Below are 19,163 nucleotides of genomic sequence, written 5' to 3' on the forward strand. Positions count from 1 at the left end.
CTGACCACGGAGGAGAACAAGGTGCTGCCTACCACAGACTGGTAGAAGATCTCCAGCATTTTGTTGCACACATTAAAGGACCTCAGCTTCCTTTGGAAGTAGAGTCTGCTGCAGGCCTTTTTGTACACAGCAGTACTGTGGCTCAGTTTGCTGTCGATAGTCACTCCACAGTGTTTGTACTCCTCCACCACCTCCACATCCTTGCCCAGGATGGGGAGGTGGGTCCTGACTGATCCTGACTAAAGGATTTTTCCAGTCTAAAAACTCCCTGCAACTCATATTACTAATGAGCTGCTGCTGCTTTGTAGACAGTATGTCTTAAAAAATGCTTTTTTTCCATTTTGGCTAGAAACGGCAGAATCATACTTAAAAGATTACTGGGAACACTTTTACAGTAGAAGAAAAGTATAGTTGGAGCGGGACTGTAAATATAGTTGAGTATGCTGATAAAACACATCAGGCAATATAGTTTATCGCTCTAAAATATTAGAATAATGTTGGATTGTAAGTATATAAACTAAACTAACTGTATGCACCGCTGTCACCAGAAGTAAATAAATCTACAAAGTAAAACCAAGGTTTAAAAAAAAAAACTGAAATTAAGTTTACTGAACTATCAGTATTATTTTAATGCTTATACATCCAGTAAAGCAACCATTGTTAGTCTAGATTGAACCATTGTTTGTGAATTGCATCAGATCGTCCACAGTCCACAGCCCTATTTTATAAGTACCAGTCAGACAGACCTGTCGGGTCAAACGGTGTGCTCTTGCGTCCCTCATTTTTTTAGTTGTTTCTTCTTTTATTGAACATTTGAACTTGTTTGCCGTAGATTCAGTATGAGGGTTTGAGAGTCCCATCAATCTCCTGCCCTCTGGCTGTTCTTGGATTTGCTTGGATTACAATGGAAGAGCAGCTCAAATAACATGGTGGTCGTGGTAAATGAGCCAGGAGGTTCACGGTTCTGCGGCACATCCTTCTGGCGGGAGCTTGAGCAGCTCTGTTTTAGAGATGTGTGGGAATGTAGGCATGTTTTTCTGAGGAAGAGTGTGACTGAAGGCAGCAATCCTTCTTTTGTCTGGATGAAGCATGAAGTCTCCTGGGAAGCTTCCAAATCCTCTCTGGAATGTGTGTGTGTGTGTGGGTGTGTGGGTGTGTGTGTGTGTGTGTGTCAGAGGGATCGGCCTGTCACCACATTCATATAAGGAATGCTAATATTTGTGTGCGTTTCAGATATGTAGTGTTGGAAAGCTCTTATGACCCGCTGTCCTCTGCCTACCTGAGACTTGCTCAGGTTTCACTGCCTGCTTTTGTGTTTGTTTATAGAGCACTTAGCTCATCTTCTGTTAGCTCGGGTGTGTCGGGGCGAACGCTGACAGTGAAATACAGTTACAAGAATAATGGTGGGAAATGAGCAGCCCTTTTTATTTACAGACATTCCTAAGAAAATCTACTAAAGTATATACATGTATGCTAATTATGTTAAAGACCCATTCCAATAAAAATTGTATTTTGGGTGGATTTTTTTCTGATGATGGAGGCTTAGAAAGAAAATAAAACTGAATTTCTGAGTTTTTCTTTATTCATATCATGGTGAATCAAGAGCAGAAGAAAAATGCATTTTGAAAAAGATGGTATTTGTTACATAGAGATTTGTCACACCCTCTCTGCTCCGCTCCATTCTGATGCATCCACCTGCAGACAAATAGATCCATGTACGTCTTTGTTTTCCTCGTCTGAGCCGGAATCTAAACTCTACGGCTGGATAGCTCTGATATTGCTTGCTATTTTTGTTGCACCGCTAATGTTAGGTTGGGGTTGTGAGGAGCTGTAAGCGAGACGGCGTAGAAACAGACAGGAGGACCTGGCTGCAGGGTTCCTCTGTGCTAACCGTCCCGCCTACAACTCCTGCTGCTCTGCAGAAACTATGTTCTAAAAACAGCATCATCATAATTAAAAAGACTTTAAAATCACTTTGAAAATAAAACAAAAGATGATAGGAGTGGGACTTAAACAATTTTGCCCACAATATGAGATCATTAAACATTTCTTTTCTGATTTGGTTGAGAAATATTTAGGCACCGGTATATGATTTTGAAACATTTTAAATGCTACATTGATTACAAATGAATAAATCTACATTTTCCAGGCTTTACAGAAGTTTTTTTAAAAAGGTTCGGAAAATGTCAGTTAAAGAGTTTTCTGTTCTTTTAAGTCTCAGCAGCTTCAGTGAACGTAAAATGGTTCAAACTAAATGTTAGATTCTATTTTTTATTAACCCTGCAGGGAATAGAAAAGTTTTAAAGTTTCCTGTTGATAGTTCTGAACTTTTTTTGCTGTGGTGTTGCAGGATGGTGATGAAGGAGGGGGGGCATAGGGACAGAGGGAGGGGGGCTCCAGCGCCAGCAGGAGACGACAAGAGGCAGATCTTCGTGGAGCTCGGTGAGTAACTTTGACCCCGAATGCTGTGAATAGACGTGATTTAAAGGCAAATGTTACTTTTAGTGTAGGTCCCTAACATCTGTTTTATGGGGACACAAAAGTGCCCAAAGTAATAACTTATGCATAAATCAGTGTTTTTTAACCTTTTTTAAGCCACGGCACACTTTAACCTTGTCAAAAATCCCGCGGCACGACAACAGCATCTAAAAAAAAAAAAAAAAAGGTAGAAACTCATAGTCTGTATTGATCTACAGCCCCTCCACAATCTCACATGCATTTTTGTGATAATTGTGGCAGAAAAAGCTGGAAGCTGCAGCTGTTTTTTCTAAAAGATGTAAAAAAAGTTAAGTTAGAAAATTTAAAAACTGTTTGATGTGTGTTCGTTGTGGTTTCAAGACGTCAAAGGAAGACTCATTGTGCGCAGAGACGCTGTCACTTTAACCCAATGCATCATGGGAGATGTAGTGCAAACAGCCGCCAAACGCAGACAGACTAACGTCTCTGAGCTTCATTGTTTTGTTTACTTGTTCCACGGTCTGATACCAGATTCTGTGGAAAGCTACAGCGCTAAAGACGAGCTTTAGCTGGTATTTTTGTTGGAACTAAGAGACTTTATGAGCAGAGTCGGAAAAAGGAAGTGAAGAATTTAACCACTTCTGATTGGTCAGACTGATGACATGTGATTCAGCCTCCAAGAATGATTGGTGGAGACAGTTAAAGGGGCGGGACTTTTCCGCAAACGGCTGACGCTACGGCTAAATCGCAGTACCGTCTTCTTATCAAAATGTCTTTAACAGAATCAAATAAACACAAAGAAAAAAGTATTTTACGATCTTTCATATTCCTAAATACTCAGTGTTTTCTCAGGGCCTGTTTGGATGAACACAGAGCTGATTTCCTGGAGATGGGAAATGTTTTTGGATCAGTTAATGAGGGCAATTTCCCACGGCACACCTGAGCATCTCCCACGGCACACTAGTGTGCTGCGGCGCACTGGTTGAAAAACACTGGTATAAATGATTAAAAATAGTAGGGCTAGCAAATGCAGAAATACAAAGTATGTGTGAAAAAATAGCTTTACATTTATTAAAGTTTCTTTTTTTTTTTTGTTTTTTTTATTAAGTTTTGCAAATATTTTCCTATTTTTTAATTTAAAATTTTCCTTATTTAGGTACTTTGCCACAATAAGGAAAGGTTTGTTGTTTCTCTGTTAGAAATTAACCAAACTTGGGTTTGGTACATTTCAAGGAAAGCGGGCGTGGCTACCTTAAAGTATGTGAAGTTAACTAGCCAAGTAAACTATTGATGTTCTACTAGGGTCACTTTGATGTCAGCATGCTAGACCTGTGAAGTGTCTCTGACCAAACCTACACCCCAAAGTCCTAACATTACAGGTTTTGGAATGACCAATATTCATACCTGGAGAGAAAATATATGAAGAAAATACATAAACAAAACATAAATTACTATTTTCTTAAAAAGATTTTTTTTAATGTTTTCCCTCTTTATCATGACCAAAATGTTTATTTAGGTATGACAATTTCAGTGATCTAAATAGTATTTCTTTATTTATATAAATCTGAAATTATTTTTCTTTTTGTCCGATTTAGTCCTCCATACTGTCTTTAGATAGAAATGTATTTATTTTGCAGCTAAATTGAGATCCTTTAAACGTTTTTTTTTTATTCTCATACAGGTGATCAAAACTTTGACTCCATTTGTCTCTCTACGTATCGAACAGCCTGCAAGCTGAGATTTATACAGAAGAGATGCAACTGTAAGTCACTACTGATGACAGTTTAAGCTCCACTTTATTTAGAGACATCTCTGTAAATATTCTTACCCTTATCCTAACCCTTTTTTTTTTTTGTTCTAGTGCATCTGATAGACATTTATAATGTGATTGAGGCGGTGCGGGATGCTGGTCTGAACGCAGTCGAGCTCAACGCCGGCATCTCCGTGACCAGACTGGAGAACCTGGTGTCCTCCCTGTTCAACCAGCTCAGCAAGCGCCTGCCCACCACCCACACCATCAACCCCCAGGAGAGCACCGTCCTCTTAGTCCAGTTCATACTGGCCGCTGTTGACTGGTAACCGAACAGGACTGAACATGAAGCGCCCCATGTGCACACCCCGTGAATGTGTGTGATCTGGTTTGTTTCAGTGAACCAGAGAGCCGTCTGACAGTCCTGTCTGTGAAGGCCATGCTGGCCACGCTGTGTGGAGGCAAGCTGGTGGATAAACTTCGCTGTGAGTATCCGACCATGAGTTTGGAACCTAAGGTCTTGGGGAAAAACCATCAAAATCATAAAAAATGTTCCCATTATACAGCAACAATGCTTTATTATACAAGTTTCATGCAGTTTTTTTCCTCACTGTAAAGCGGTCCACCTTCTGCGGTTTGATTTTTGTTTTAGTGCAGCTCTTCATGCTTTTTTTAAAAGTGCATTGTGTTCTGCATTCTGCGGAGCCCTAAAGGCCCATTTAAAAAAAAAAAAGAAACAAATAAAGTAAAAAAAAAAAAATCTAACTGGTGCTCACCAGTTAGTAATGATTAGTAACTGGTTACTAACTGGTGTTATTTTTATGTTATTTTAGATTTTTACTTCAATTGTTTTTTTTTCTTTCAATGTCCCTTTAGGGGCTCCGTAGAATCCTGATTGGCAGTCGACCATTTGAATTAGTCTCGTCTGTGCCGTGTCCTGTGTAGCACAGAATCCTTTCATCTTCCAAAGTTGATCTTTGTTTTCATTCTATGAAACTGGACTTTTTTTTCCACAAAGTTTTAGAACTTTGAGAGTTTTAACAAGACAAAAATATGAAAATGTTCATGTCTGATGAAGCCACTTGGAAGAGCGGCGAAACGTTTCAAGGAAAATTTGAAGTCCAGTTGCCGTGTCTCAATCACAAGATTGAATCAATGAGGAGAGATAATACCTCCTAAATTATTTGAGCTGACACACACACACACACACAGCTGCTAGAGAAAACACAGACGTGCAGTGGTGCTTTTCATATTTACCAAAAAAAAAAGGTTTTAAGCTCTTTAACAGTGATGCTTTGATGTGGGGAAAAAACATCACCAAACCTATGTAGGTGGACAAAATACTCAGTAAGCAAAAGGAAAAGTTCCAGTGTAGGAAAAGACTAGTCAATGTTTTAATGAACATAAAGCCTTAGTCACATGAAGCCATACAAAGGTTGACCCGTTAGGGTGCTGTGGGTATTTGGGCCCATGGAGGGTCATAGAGAGGAGGGGCAGATCTTGCAGTTCCCTTGAGGATCGTAAGACCACCTTAAGCGACGTCATGACAATGGAACATACCATTGTCGTGCGCGTGGTAAATGTATTGTGAAGTATTTGTCAGGATAATGGAAGTCACAGACATATATATGAAGTACGAGTGATACTGCCGTACAGTGAGTACTGGCTCCTTACTGACCACGTGAAATTACCGGACGCACAGGGTGTGCAAGTGATATGCAAGTGCCTGTAGGACGCACAGACACACTAGACTTTGATTATTAAACTGCCTCATTTCTGTCGAGCCACATGCAAGGAGTGCAGGGAAGTATTTGTAAAGCTAAATTAAGTTACATGCACTTATGACGTGTGGGTGATGATGCAGCAGGGTGTCCTTACAACGGGCTGTAGTTATTAGTAAGGTGTGAAATCTGGCCCCTTACTGACCGCGCAATGTGATATACAAGCGCCTGTAGAATTACCTCATAAACTACACTCTGACTGTCTAATCTTCTCATTTGGAACGATCAAACTGCACATGGAGTGAACACTTATCATGTTAACAGCACTAACAGGCTCCTTGCGCAGTGAGCAGGTTGAAAAACTGAAAAAAGACGAAAAAGTGTTCTCTACAGCCTGTCGTAGTAGACTACGACATTTCTGTCGGCCACCTATGCGTCCTATTTAGGTTTGCTCATTTTTCCCTCTAGACAATCTGTATCCACCCGTAAGGGCAGTTGTGACTAAGGCTTTAGATGCTGTCCGCTTTATTTTCCCTAACTGGAGGCTTCTCCCTGTCATGTTGTGGTGCGTGTAGATGTGTTTTCTCAGGTGTCTGACTCCCACGGTGCGTTGGTCCTGTCCAAGTTTGACAGTTTTCTGCGGGAGGTTCTCAAGCTGCCCACTGCTGTGCTTGAAGGACCGGCCTTCGGCTACACAAACACAGCGGCGCGCTCCTGTTTCCCACAACAGGTGTGCACACCCAGACACTCGGTTGTTTGTGCGTAATCTGCAAATATATTGAGAGATCCAGCACTAAGCTGGTTCCACTCTGGTGCTTAGAAAGGCAGAACTGAAACCAGCTCAGAAGAAAAGGGTCTACAATGAATTGTAGCTTAGAGGTTGCTTTTTGCTTTTTGTTCAGTTTCTGTTTCAAATGTTTCTGCTGAACAGAAAAGAGTGATGCTGAACTTGTTCTTGGACATCGTAGTCGAACCTCCCCAGTGTCTCATCTGGTGGCCTCTGATGCACCGTCTGGCCAACGTGGAACATGGTACACACACATACACAAATATACACACATAAGTACTGGATTGTGTGTGCCTGTGTGTGTGTGTGTGCATACATACAGACACACAAGAGCAAATGGCACATGTACACACATGCACACGTGTGCACACATGCACATAAAGAATGTAAGTGTTAAGCTTTTTTGTTCATCTAGTCAAAAGGATATTTAAAATAAAAGAATCAAACTCAACTTTAAGAAATGGAAGGCATAAAAGGAAATAAATGTTTCCAGATGGTTAAAAAATTTAATTTGCTAAATAAGAGATGGCAGATCATTTCTTGTAAAGTATAATTTTTGTGCTTACCTCAAACACTAAAGACTTAAATAATTAAGCCTAGTTAGCATAAATAAACCCATGGTGACATCAGAGCAACAGAAATTTATCAGAAATGTGTTCAGTGGTCCACTTAGTTTGTGGTGTATTCTACATTATTTCATTTTTCAGGAAAAATGGGTCTGGTTTTTTTTGGGGTTAAATCTAAATTTCAACATAAACAAGAAGGAAAAAGAACCTAAACTCCTTATTTCTATGACCATGAGCCTTATTAGTATATAAAAAGCTTTGGTAATGTTTACCGTGAGGCTATTTTTGTCTTCCATTTCTCAGTCTACCATCCTGTAAGTTGCTCCTATTGCCATGACAACGGTATGACGGGCTTTCGCTATCGCTGCCTCCGCTGCCGTGGTTACCAGCTCTGCCAGAACTGCTTCTGGCGTGGCAAAGCCAGCGGCTCTCACAGCAGCCAGCACCAGATGAAGGAGCACTCATCCTGGGTGAGTAAGTGTGCGGTTCCACATACGAGACACCAGGGGGAACTCCCTGCACATGTCCAGAGCTTCTGGTGTATTGTTTTTTTGGGTCAAAGCTGACATTTGTAACTGGTCATGCACAACAAAATGGTCAACAACAACAAACAACAAAAAATTGAGCTTTAACAACTTTATGCTAGTAGACGATTTCATTTTTAAATGTATTATTTCAAATCCAAAAATGTAAAAAATTGCCATTTTTAGTCTGTATATGACAATGCAAGACATATGGTCAAGTATTGGACAAATTAATAAAAATAGCTCAGAAAAAAATACAAATAAATTAAATTAACAAAATTTACATTTACGTTTGAACAGCACTCACCAGGGGGGTATTCCAGGAAGCATGTTTAAACTAGCCTGACTTTAAGCCTGAACTCTGGCTGAAATCCGCCTGAACTTGCTTACTCTGGGTATGTCGGTTCCAAAAGACCGGGTATGAGTTGGCGTAATTGCGCTCGACTTGGTAACCCTGGGTTAATGCTCGTGCACGGAAGGTACATAAAGACATTCTCAATAGATCGCCGATTTCCGGAGTCACCATGGAAACGCGTGGAGAACCAAAGAGAGCGCAATACTTTAGTGAGACGGAGTCTGAGATTTTAATGACGGCGTATGAAGATTATACGTCCATCAAAAAAGTAATACGGCTGCATCATCAGAAGAAAGAGTTTCTGCTTGTAGTAGAAGAACAGACAAAGTAAACGCACAAGTTTCTGACCTCATTTCCATTTTCTTTGTGACGCATATATATATAACTTATCCAATTTTGCCACCTTAAATGAATTACTTCTATTGGTAACAAATAATTGAGTTAAATTTAATCAACCTAATTTCTTACGTCTGTAAAACTCAGTAATTGTTTATACAACTCAAATTTATGTATTTATCCAACTAAATGTCATATTACTCCAATTCAATTAATATTTTTTCCATCTTAATGAATTATATTTCTTGATCTCTCATATGTCTAAGTATGAGCCGTCAGATATACTCATTTTTATAACAATAAAAAGGACGGGGGAAAAAATGCACGTTGCGCTCAATTTCATTAAAGAATTGTCTGTCTTTGTCATTCCCCTGTAGAACAGTAGGGGTGATATAAACTCATCATCCTCTCCTTCATTCTTACTCATGGTGCAGAGACATAAGCACAGTAGGACAAGATAACTCAGCAAAACATGGCAAAACACAGTAAAACAGCTAAACAACTAAAAAAATTTGGTCAAAAAGCCACACTTAAACCAAAATCCGTCCAGACAGGCAAAGGAAATGGTATCCCACAAACCCTTGCGGTGCCGATCTAACAGCAGCACCAAAGTTACACCTACTTAATTTAATTAATTTGAATGAAAGTAAAATAACTGTCTGATAAATACGTGTTATTTTAAACTGACGTAACAAACAAATAATTTATCTTAACTGAAGCAAATAACTAAGTTAGATCAAAGTGAAAAAATTGAATTTTCCAACATCCATATGTGGTCTTATCACGCTCTCATGGTGGAAAAAGTATTATCTGAGCTTCTTCATCCACTAAATCATCTTCAAATGGACACACCATGCTGCTTTACCTCTCTGAAAACAAACTAACTTTCAACTAAACCTGCTCCCGACCAGGTTATGTTCAGAGCATGAGTTGCTATGGCAACTTGACCTACCCTGAAACATACCTCAATTTCTGGAACCGAAAACTGAGGTTATCAACTTCCTTAGCCTCAAACTTACCGTCGGAGCTAGCATAACCTGCTTCCTGGAATACCCCCCAGCAAAAACGGCTGCAGTGGACCCAAACATACATGGAGACTCATTTTCAAACAGTCTTGTTCACTGATGAGTGCCGTGTAACCCTGGATGGTCCAGATGGTGGGTGGTTGTTGGATGGCCACCATGTCCCGAACATGGCTGCCATGTCAGCAAAGAGGGGAAGGAATCGTGTCTCGAGCCGGGAGAGAGCTGGTCGGCCCCTTTAGGGTCCCTGAAGTTGTTAAAATGACCTCTGAAAAGTAGGTGGAGTTTCTGACGGACCACTGTCCGGTGCAAAAAGAAGAACCATGCTTTCCGTAACAAAACCAATGCACCATCTCATGCTGGAAGTAATACCTCTACATCATTGGCTGCTATGAGCAGAAAAGGACATAAATTGATGGTGTGGCCCCCACCCTCCCCTGACCTCAACCCTGTTGAAAACCTCTGGACAATCCTCAAGCAAAATATCTCTGAGGGTGGGGGGCAGTTCACATCCAAACAGCAGTTCTGGGAGACTATTCTGACATCCTGCAAAGAAATTCAAGCAGAAGCTCTCCAAAGACCGACAAGTTCAATGGATGCAAGAATTGTGAAGCTGCTACAAAATGAGTGGTTCTATGTTCAGATGGAACTTGACCTATGGAGATGATTTGATTGGAATAGATTTGGATTTCAGTAAATTCAATAATCTTTAGGAGGTTTGATCAATAACATTTCATTTATACTCTAATGATTAGTGACGTGAAAATGCTGCATTTAGGATTTAGAAGAATCGTATGCAACAATCATTTGCATAATAATTTTGAAGGCGCCTTAATATAAAGTTACTGCTAATGCATCTGAAGCCTGGACTTCCCTTGCTGAACCTATTCTTGCTTAAATGATTCAGGATTTCCAGTTTTTTCCTGGAAAGACTGGAATTTCTTTAGTGCAAATCTCCTGCTACATCAAAACTTAAGAACATTCCTTTGTTTGTGTCTTTACAGAAGTCTCCAGCAAAGAAGCTTGGGCGAGCTCTAAGCAGGACTCTGGGCTGTGTCTCCTCAAGGGAACCCCCACACCCCATTTACCCTGAGGAACCAGAGCGGACCCTTAACCTGGCTAATATTGTGTACGCTTTTTCACTGTCTTTGTAGAAAATGTATTAGAGGGAACCAAAATCGAGCAAAGATTTTACAAAGTTAAGAGACAGACTTATGGAGTCGTGGTTGGCTGATTTAACCAAAAGTTCAGTCTGGGTTTAGTTAAGGTTCTATCATTTATGCAGACATGTAGCAGAAGCAGACAATACCTAACACCACGTACACACCGAGCATGTGTGGTGCACTTAGCATATGGTGTTTGCACTGTTCTGTCGCTACCTGATACTGGTGCCTGCAGATGGAGGAGGCTTGCTGTAAGATTTAAAAGCGGTGAAAATTTCGTGAATCTTGCTCCAAAGGTTCCAATCACAGCTATAATCTGATCCATGAAAGACTTGCTGTCGTATAATTCTGGTCGGGCACAAACCGCGATTATTAATTTCTCCTCCATGATCAATTTTCAAATGGTTGGCACCTCTGTATTTAGAAAAGGAGACTACCCATACTTCACTACCAAATCTGAGTACCTGGTTGGTTGGTTAAAGTTCAGCTGGTTTAACTTTTGACGTAAGCTCGATTGCCACACGTTTTGTGCGTGGAGCCCAAAAACTGACCTGAAAACAGTCGCCCGATTCGCAGCATTAGAAGGAAGCATTAAGGCCCGTACACACCGGGACGAATATTCGCCAGGCGTTATTCGCCAGCGTTTTTCGCCACGTTTTTTGTGTTCACACCCAGGCGATTTTCGCTGACGATGAGCCGAGCGAACATGCAATTTCATTCCCTGACATTAGATGCCGCTTAATGTAAACAGAAATACTTCTGTACACAAGGTGGCGCTGCGCAACTTTACGCTTCTTAAAGTCGCTTTTCCCTCAGAAGAAGAGAGCAAATATTTACGCGCTTGTCAGAATAATACAAAGAAAAAATGAATATTTCAAGCACCAGTAGCTCCAACTGGTGCTTGGTTCGGGGATATTTTAGAATGTCCGTCATTATTTCTTCGCGGCAGTGTAAACGCTACTTGGCGTCTATCTTCTTCGCTGGTATGTGTGCTCAGCAAGGCAGTTTTGTGTTTGAGCGCCCCCAAGTTGTGTTTTACTGTAACTTCAGAAGCTCCAGACACGTGTGCAAAAGCGCCATTCTCATCGGTCGAATAGATTTCGACGCAACGCGTCGAAAAAAAACAAACAAACCCGAGGCCTTTTTTTTTGACGCGTGGCGTTTTTTCGCGTCGGTGTGCACACTCTCATTGGTGCCCTTTGGTTAGTTACGCGGCGTTAAACGTCGGCGAAAATCGCCGGCGAAATTCGTCCCGGTGTGAACGGGCCTTTAGAGTTCAGATTTCTTTGGAAGAAATGGCTGGCAGAGCAAACTATCATCAGCAGAATATCTATCCATTCATTTTCTTAACCCGGTATATCCCTTTTTGGGGTCACAAGGTTGCCAGAACCTCTTCTCGGTACTGTTGGGCGAAGGCAGGGTACACCCTGGACAGGTTGCTAGTCTGTTGCAGGACACACAATCACACCTATGCACACTCACACATAGGGACACTTAAATGAACCAATCAATCTATTAAGGAGGATTTTGGCCTGTGGGAAGAAGCTGCAGCATCCAGAGAAATCCCATGGACGCATAGGAAGAAAATGCAGACTCCACACAGAGAGGTCCCAGTCAGGATTCAAACCAGGTCCTTCTCACTGTGAGCAAGAGCGCAACCTATTCTGCCACCATGCATCCCATCAGCAGAACATTCCTGCAGGAATCCAGCGAAACAAAAAAAAACAAAAAAAAGAAGGCCCAACATGGAACCATGTGGTTCTCCTGTTGACGGTACATAAAACTGATAAAGTGGATAAATTATTAGTTTTGTGTTGAAACAATCCAAATCTGCTTTTCCAACTCTGTGGTTGTTGCAGTTGTTTCTGGCTATGAAGTCCAAAACGTGTGACAATTCTTAAAAGACAACTAACGACGTTCTAAAGCTGAGGATTTAACACTCACCTGTCAACCAATTGTGCACAGTTCTAAAGTCAAACATGTCCTTCTCTGCTGTCATAAATGTAATCCTACAGTGGAATTAGTTTTCTCGAAGACTTTGTCTTTGCCAAGTTTGCCTAGTTTAGTTGATAAATGGCTCTGACCTTGGTTACTTTTGGTTATAAATGAGCTTCAATTCGAAATTCTGAAGGTTCAGTCTTTGAGTTTGTGACCTTAAAATTGTTGAGTGTCACCGTGAATGTGTTCATATTTTTAATCAGGTCAATCATCTTGAAATGCTTCAGTTTAACCCTTTAACACAAGAGCTTAACCTCCAGTGTTTACATACTTTGGACTAGAGTGAATCTTTAACCATTTATGCCATTAAAACAATTCCAGTGGATTAAGTGTGCAGAGAAAAACAGCCTTGCTCTGATATAAACACTTTCCTGGAGTGAAATGTTTACACAATCGGTGTAAATCAGCTGATTCTGTCGCAGAAAAAGGCGGCTTTGCGCCGTTATGCAACACTTTATGTTAGTAATGTGCTGCATATCTTTGTGTCAGAGTCAGCTGATTCACTTTGACTGTGTAAACAGTCGAAGACTGACAGTAGGTCAAAGAGCATGTGGTATTCAGGTGTCACCGGCAACATTTCCTATGTCAAAGGGGTTAATACAGTTTTGCTTCACGTAACGATAGAGACGCAGAAATGCTTGCCTTGCTGTTTTTAAACTTAGGTTTTATATTTAAATATCCTTTATTTTACATTCTGTGTGTTTAAAGATATGTATTTCAATATCTGAATGACGATATGTTGCATTTTCTACTTCTAAGTAGAGTAAGTGAATAAAACATAAAATAAAACTTCACAGAACGGCTGCAGTGTTAATTTTTAACAGGAAAGTATTTCCCCTGTGTCATCTGTGAAGCTGCAAACTTGATGTGTTATCAGTGGTTATGTGTTCTTGGTAGTTTGGTTAACATGAGTCCTACCTATTGAGTAAAGCCTGTGGCTCCGCCCCTTGCAGTGGGTGTGTGATGTTTGATCGTTCAGACTGTAGCAGGCTGGGTCATTGCAGAGCTGCAGGCAGTTTTCAGGCCAGCACATGTGAGTGAGCTCTCAGTGGATCTATAGGGGATTTTATTTCTCTTATTATTTAAAAATACGGTTTCATTTTTGTTTCTGTTTAACCCTGTTTTTTTTTGTAAACTCTCCTCCTTTCTTCTTGCCCCTCTGCTGATCTTTGGCCTGTCTGTGTTTGCTCAGACCGTTAAGACTCACCGTTGCGTGAATGTGCTCAGGAGCACGTGACGCTGTGAGCGGAGGAATGTGTTTCTGACGGGCAGATCTTGTTCTTTGAAATGAAAGCTGGAGCGCGGCCTCTGAATGAGTTTCTACCGTTTTGTGTGTTTGTGCGTGCAGCCCCTGCAGACCCATTGGTACTGACGGCGAGGCCATGTTGCTGTCATCGTCGGCACCCGAATCATCCAAGAGGTAAAGCACCTAACACCAGTAGAGTGTATGCTTTCAAACAGCAGGTGGAGTTTTAAGGATTTAACCAGTGAAATGAGTCAAACTGAAAAAGCTGTAAATTGTACAAAGCGTATTTGTCCCATTTCTCCTCACATTCACTCATTACAACGAATATCAAACGCACTGACACATCACTGAGAATGCAGTAAACTAAATTATCTCTTCAAACAAACAAAAAAACAATGGGAAGATTGATTTGGTTACTGCAAGTACTTTTTCAGAATGTCTGTTCATCTATCCATCTTGCTGTTTCCTTTAGCAGAGATCACTGTCACTGTCCCAGCTGTCACAGGAATAGGACAGGGTTTATCCTGGACAAGCCCCCAAACAAATGCAGATATTTAAGAAATGTTTATTTAAAACAAGTTTATCTATCTCAATGACATTTTACCCTGCCTTAGTCACAAATGCGCCTAGGGGTGGATATAGGCAAATCTGTGGCCTGCATGAATTTTAAGATCGTACACAAGCTAGTGAACCCGGCATGCCGCACGTATGAGGTTGTGGTGAACATTTAAGCAACACATGAGGATAAATAAGGGTGAAGTACTGAGACGCAGGTGTGTCATGCAGATTTTTCATTTTTTGACCCCCCTGGATCCTGCACACTGCACAGGAAGCCCGTTAGTGCTACTGAGGTGATAAGTGCACGCTCCTTGCAAAGAGGCTGGCAGTTAGAAATGAGGAAATCAGTCATTTAGAGTATAGTTTTTGTGATCATCCGAAAGGGATATTACGACCACTTACGTATCACTTGCTCACCCCGTATATGCAGCATTTGTGTGTGGTCCGTGAGGAGCCAGTGCGACACCTTACTAGCAACTGGAGTGCTGTGCAACAGCATCACCGTATGTCATAAATGTGTGTAGATTACGTTATTCTTACAAAATACTTCATGATGCACTTACTGCACACACAACAATGGAACGTTCCATTTTCATGAGGTTGACCCACAAGCCTCAAGGGAACTTCCAAGACACGCCTGCACGCCTCTGAAGATGCTCCCCTCTACAACCCTCTGCAGGCCTGGACAACCTAAGCCCTACAGCACCCGTACGGGGGTTGAACCATAAGGGTGCCTGTGACTTGTTTATCAAATTAACAAAAAATGTGGCTAAAAGACATAAAATAGTGTAAAATCTATCAACTTATGCCAAATGTAAACAGGTGGAGGAGCTTAAAGTCCTTTTGAATGATGAATCATATCCTCTTGTAAAGAGGGCAGCATGGCAGCGTGTGACTTGGTTGGAAGAGTTGATCCAGATGGATGGGGGTTTTTATTATAACAATTTTGAAGCTCTGTTGTGGATTCAGTTCTTGACCTTCTGGATTTGCCTTCTGGATTCTGATCTTATACTCTTCTGGGCCGTTGGATCTGCTGTGGAGCTTCTGGAGCTGACTAGAGCAGTGTTTTTCAACCAGTGTGCCGCGGCACACTAATGTGCCGTGGGAGATGGTCAGGTGTGCCGTGGGAAATTACCCTCATTAACCGATCTAAAAAGATTTCCCATCTCCAGGATTTCAGCTCTGTGTTAGTTAGGACTATGAAAGATCATAAAATACTTTTTTCTTTGTGTTTATTTGATTCTACAGACATTTTGATAAGAATGACGGTACCGCGATTTAGCCGCAGCTTCAGACGTTTTTGGAAAAGTTCTGCCCCTTTACCTGTCTCCACCAATCATTCTTGGAGGCTTAATTATACGTCATCAGTCTGACCAATCAGAAGTGGTTAAAGTCTTCACTTCCTTGTTCTGATTCTGCTCATAAAGTGGCTCAGTTCCAACAAAAATAGCAGCTAAAGCTCGTCTTTAGCGGTGTAGCTTTCCACACAATCCGGTATCAGACCGTGGAACAAGTGAACAAAACAATGAAGCTCAGAGACGTTAGTCTGTCTGCATTCGGCGGCTGTTTGCACTACATCTCCCATGATGCATTGGGTTAAAGTGACAGCGTCTCGGCGCACAATGAGTCTTTCTTGTTAAACGTCTTGAAACTACAACGGACACAAATCAAACAGTTTTTAAATCTTCTAACTTAACTTTTATTGCATCTTTTAGAATAAACAGCTGCAGCTTCCAGCTTTTTCTGCCACAATTATCACAAAAATGCATGTGAGATTGTGGAGGGACTGTAGATCAATACAGACTATGAGTTTCTCCTTTTTTCTTTTTTTTGGATGCTGGTGTGCCGCGGGATTTTTGACAAGGTTAAAGTGTGCCGTGGCTCAGAAAAGGTTGAAAAACACTGGACTAGAGGATGCAAAACTATTGTAGACAACCTCGATCATCCACTTCATAAGTCAACAGCAGTTTCTTCAGTCAGAGAGTTCCTTCAGATCCGCTGCAACAGTCTGGAGGTCTTTCTTGCTAGAACTCCCTTCAGTGGCTCCCTGAAAAATCTCCGAAAATTATTGATTACAACTTTTAAGATATGCTTGAGGATTATTAATGAAGGAATGTGAGTACTAGGTGGTTTAACAGACACGAGTTGCTTTGTGGCTTCATCTTTAGATCCACATTTGATTTTAAAAGCAAAAGTATGTCATGACTGGATAATCATTGACAGTTTTATTTTTTTAATGCACTGTAGTTACTAAAGTCACTTCCTGGCTGTTTGAAATAGTGATTATCTGTATCTGTTACCCTAAATACAGCAGAGTAAAGATGTGGTGTTTTAAACTTTCTGAACCTTAAATTCTCAGTAGATGTCATTGTCATTGTATGTCATTTATATCATTGATGCATTTCTTTATATAAGCGGTCAGTAATGACACAAGAAAGATGGAAATGAATGAATGAATGAAAAGTGTAGTACTCTGAAATAAATACTGTCCTTCTTATTGGGACTTTGAAATGTAACAAAAATAATCAAATTTAGCTCCTAGTTTTGCCGTAACAGACGGAAAAAAAATCTTATCTGTAAGTGAAATTGATTTAACATTAAACAAATATATTTTTTGGAAATCACGGCGCGCAGAAGTTGACGAAGAGATTTGTGGATTTTTCTTTTTTTTTTAAGTTTGACTGCAGCTCGGCGAATAAACGAGGAGCACGCTCTGATCGCCGCATACGTGAACCGCCTGCAGAACAGCCCACGGTGAGAGAACATGCATAAGGGTAGTGGGGGTGGGAGGGGGGGTTTGCTGTGATGCAGCTTGTTTTTTCTGATGAAACATTGGGGGGGAAAAAAAAGATCCTTACAGCAGGTTCACTCATAGATTTGTAATGTAATGGATAAAAACAGTGTTTTTTTTCTTCAGGATGTATTGACTAGAAAACTTCTGTAAATTGAAGCAGACATTTACTTTAAAAGTGTGAAGTTTTCATGGAATTGATTTTTAACTAAAACCCAACTTTTATAGAAAACACAGAAATGAAAAATTCAAACCTCCTCTGCTGCCATTGTGGGTCAACAGTAGATCTGCTGTGTTTCAGAGCTGTGGACAGTCCCAGCAGACAAGATGAGGAACACAAACTGATCGCTCGCTACACCTCCAGACTGGCAGAGACAGACAGCACAGGAGTGAGCTCGGGTTCATTTATTCCACAGATGCTGAACTGGCTCGTTTGAAGCGACTCTTTGTTGTTAAATGAACCAGAACTAACAAAGTAATTCTGTTTTTTCCAGATGATTCCATCGAGGAGCATCAACTTTGATGCAAACAAACAGAAGAGGGAGCTCATCGCTCAGCTGGAGTGCAAAAACAGGTACAAATGTTTACACCTGATGATAAATAGGGAGGAATTTGTTGCATTATTAGTCACTTCACCTGTACATTTATTTTTAAGTTTGAACTTTTTATTCTCAAATAAAAGTGACTTTTTTAGATAAAGAAACCTGGTATAGTTTAGGGTTCCTGCTTTTTGATCCATGCCGTAATAGCTGGATGTGATGCAATAAAATGCCTCTGTAAGAAAAAGGAAGTTAAGTCAACTTATTTTGCATGGACCACGTTCAGTGATTTTTGTTCAGTTCTTACAATTAGAAATAAGTGAACAAGCAGAAAAACGTGGACATGTGTTTATTAGAGTTTGAGTTAAAGATGCTCTTTTGTCATCAAGACTGGCAGAAATGTGTAAAAACAACTAGCCAGAGACAGACAGACAGAAAGAGCTGTATGTCATCAGGAAAGAAGTTCACTTCCTTTCACAGATTAAGTTAAAGAAAAAATGAAGGACCCATCAAACCTTCTGTCTTTTACAGATTAAAGATCTGAAACGCTTCTTGTCATGGTTACTTCAATAGAATCTGATCATTTTATGCAGAATCTTAATTGTGGTTATTTCAGGAAGGGATTGGCTCCTAAAACTGTAAACCTCAGGTTTCATCTTCCTGCTGTGCTAAACTAAACACACCCCTGCCCCTTTAATCCCTTCTCCTGTTTGGATCTGTGCTGACCAGCTTGGTTTTTCATTTTCCAGGGAGATCCTGGCAGAGATCAAGCGTCTGCGTGTAGAGCATGACGCCGCGTGCCAACCGAGCCCGGGCAGGAGCAGCACCAACCCAACCCTGCTGGCAGAGCTGCGTCAGCTCAGGTGAGCTGTCCGGAAGGAGGGGACCACCAGAACCGCCGTATATCACTCTGCTTCATGCAGATGCAGTGCTGTTTTCAAACCTCAGAACGTAAGTTCAGTTCAACTGGAGTTGGACGGACGTTTGTTGTGTTGGTTTGAAGCACACAGAGGGAGCTCCTCGTGGCAGATGGCGAGGGCAGATGGTGGAAGATGTAAAAAAAAAAAAAAAAGGAAAACAAGACGTTAATGTTTGATTTTTCTGGTTTCTGTGCTCAACAATGTTTAGACACTGTTGCAACACAAACAGGCAATACAAATATTTTGTTTAATCATTTTTAAAAGTAATAAAGCTTGAACTTTGTGTGCTGTTAAACTATTTCATGAAAGGGAGTGGAAAGAGAAACAATATTTTTTCTTTCAACAAAGGAAAATCATTTAATTTTGTACCATTTCCTACATTTATAGTTCTCCTCTTGCATTTTTCAAAAAATCTGGGATTTTATCTGAG

At 40.8% G+C, this 19,163-nt stretch overlaps 1 protein-coding gene across 7 annotated transcripts in view; it reads left to right on the plus strand.

The window, feature by feature from the left end:
* The window catches only part of LOC101158250 (dystrobrevin beta), a 47,597-nt gene that overhangs the window by 17,666 nt on the left and 10,768 nt on the right, over nucleotides 1-19,163 (plus strand). For all 7 annotated transcript variants that reach the window (XM_011491982.3, XM_023952945.1, XM_023952944.1 and 4 more), the window contains 13 exons: nucleotides 2,351-2,442; nucleotides 4,139-4,219; nucleotides 4,319-4,532; nucleotides 4,607-4,692; nucleotides 6,504-6,658; nucleotides 6,860-6,959; nucleotides 7,585-7,751; nucleotides 10,523-10,647; nucleotides 14,028-14,099; nucleotides 17,160-17,237; nucleotides 17,576-17,663; nucleotides 17,769-17,848; nucleotides 18,563-18,676. In XM_011491982.3, the coding sequence (XP_011490284.1) occupies nucleotides 2,352-2,442; nucleotides 4,139-4,219; nucleotides 4,319-4,532; nucleotides 4,607-4,692; nucleotides 6,504-6,658; nucleotides 6,860-6,959; nucleotides 7,585-7,751; nucleotides 10,523-10,647; nucleotides 14,028-14,099; nucleotides 17,160-17,237; nucleotides 17,576-17,663; nucleotides 17,769-17,848; nucleotides 18,563-18,676 (1,451 nt within the window). In that variant the 5' untranslated portion in view covers nucleotide 2,351. The remainder of the gene's footprint in view (nucleotides 1-2,350; nucleotides 2,443-4,138; nucleotides 4,220-4,318; nucleotides 4,533-4,606; nucleotides 4,693-6,503; nucleotides 6,659-6,859; nucleotides 6,960-7,584; nucleotides 7,752-10,522; nucleotides 10,648-14,027; nucleotides 14,100-17,159; nucleotides 17,238-17,575; nucleotides 17,664-17,768; nucleotides 17,849-18,562; nucleotides 18,677-19,163) is intronic.

The sequence above is a fragment of the Oryzias latipes genome, chromosome 24 (assembly GCF_002234675.1).
Source record: "Oryzias latipes chromosome 24, ASM223467v1".
NCBI lineage: Eukaryota > Metazoa > Chordata > Actinopteri > Beloniformes > Adrianichthyidae > Oryzias > Oryzias latipes.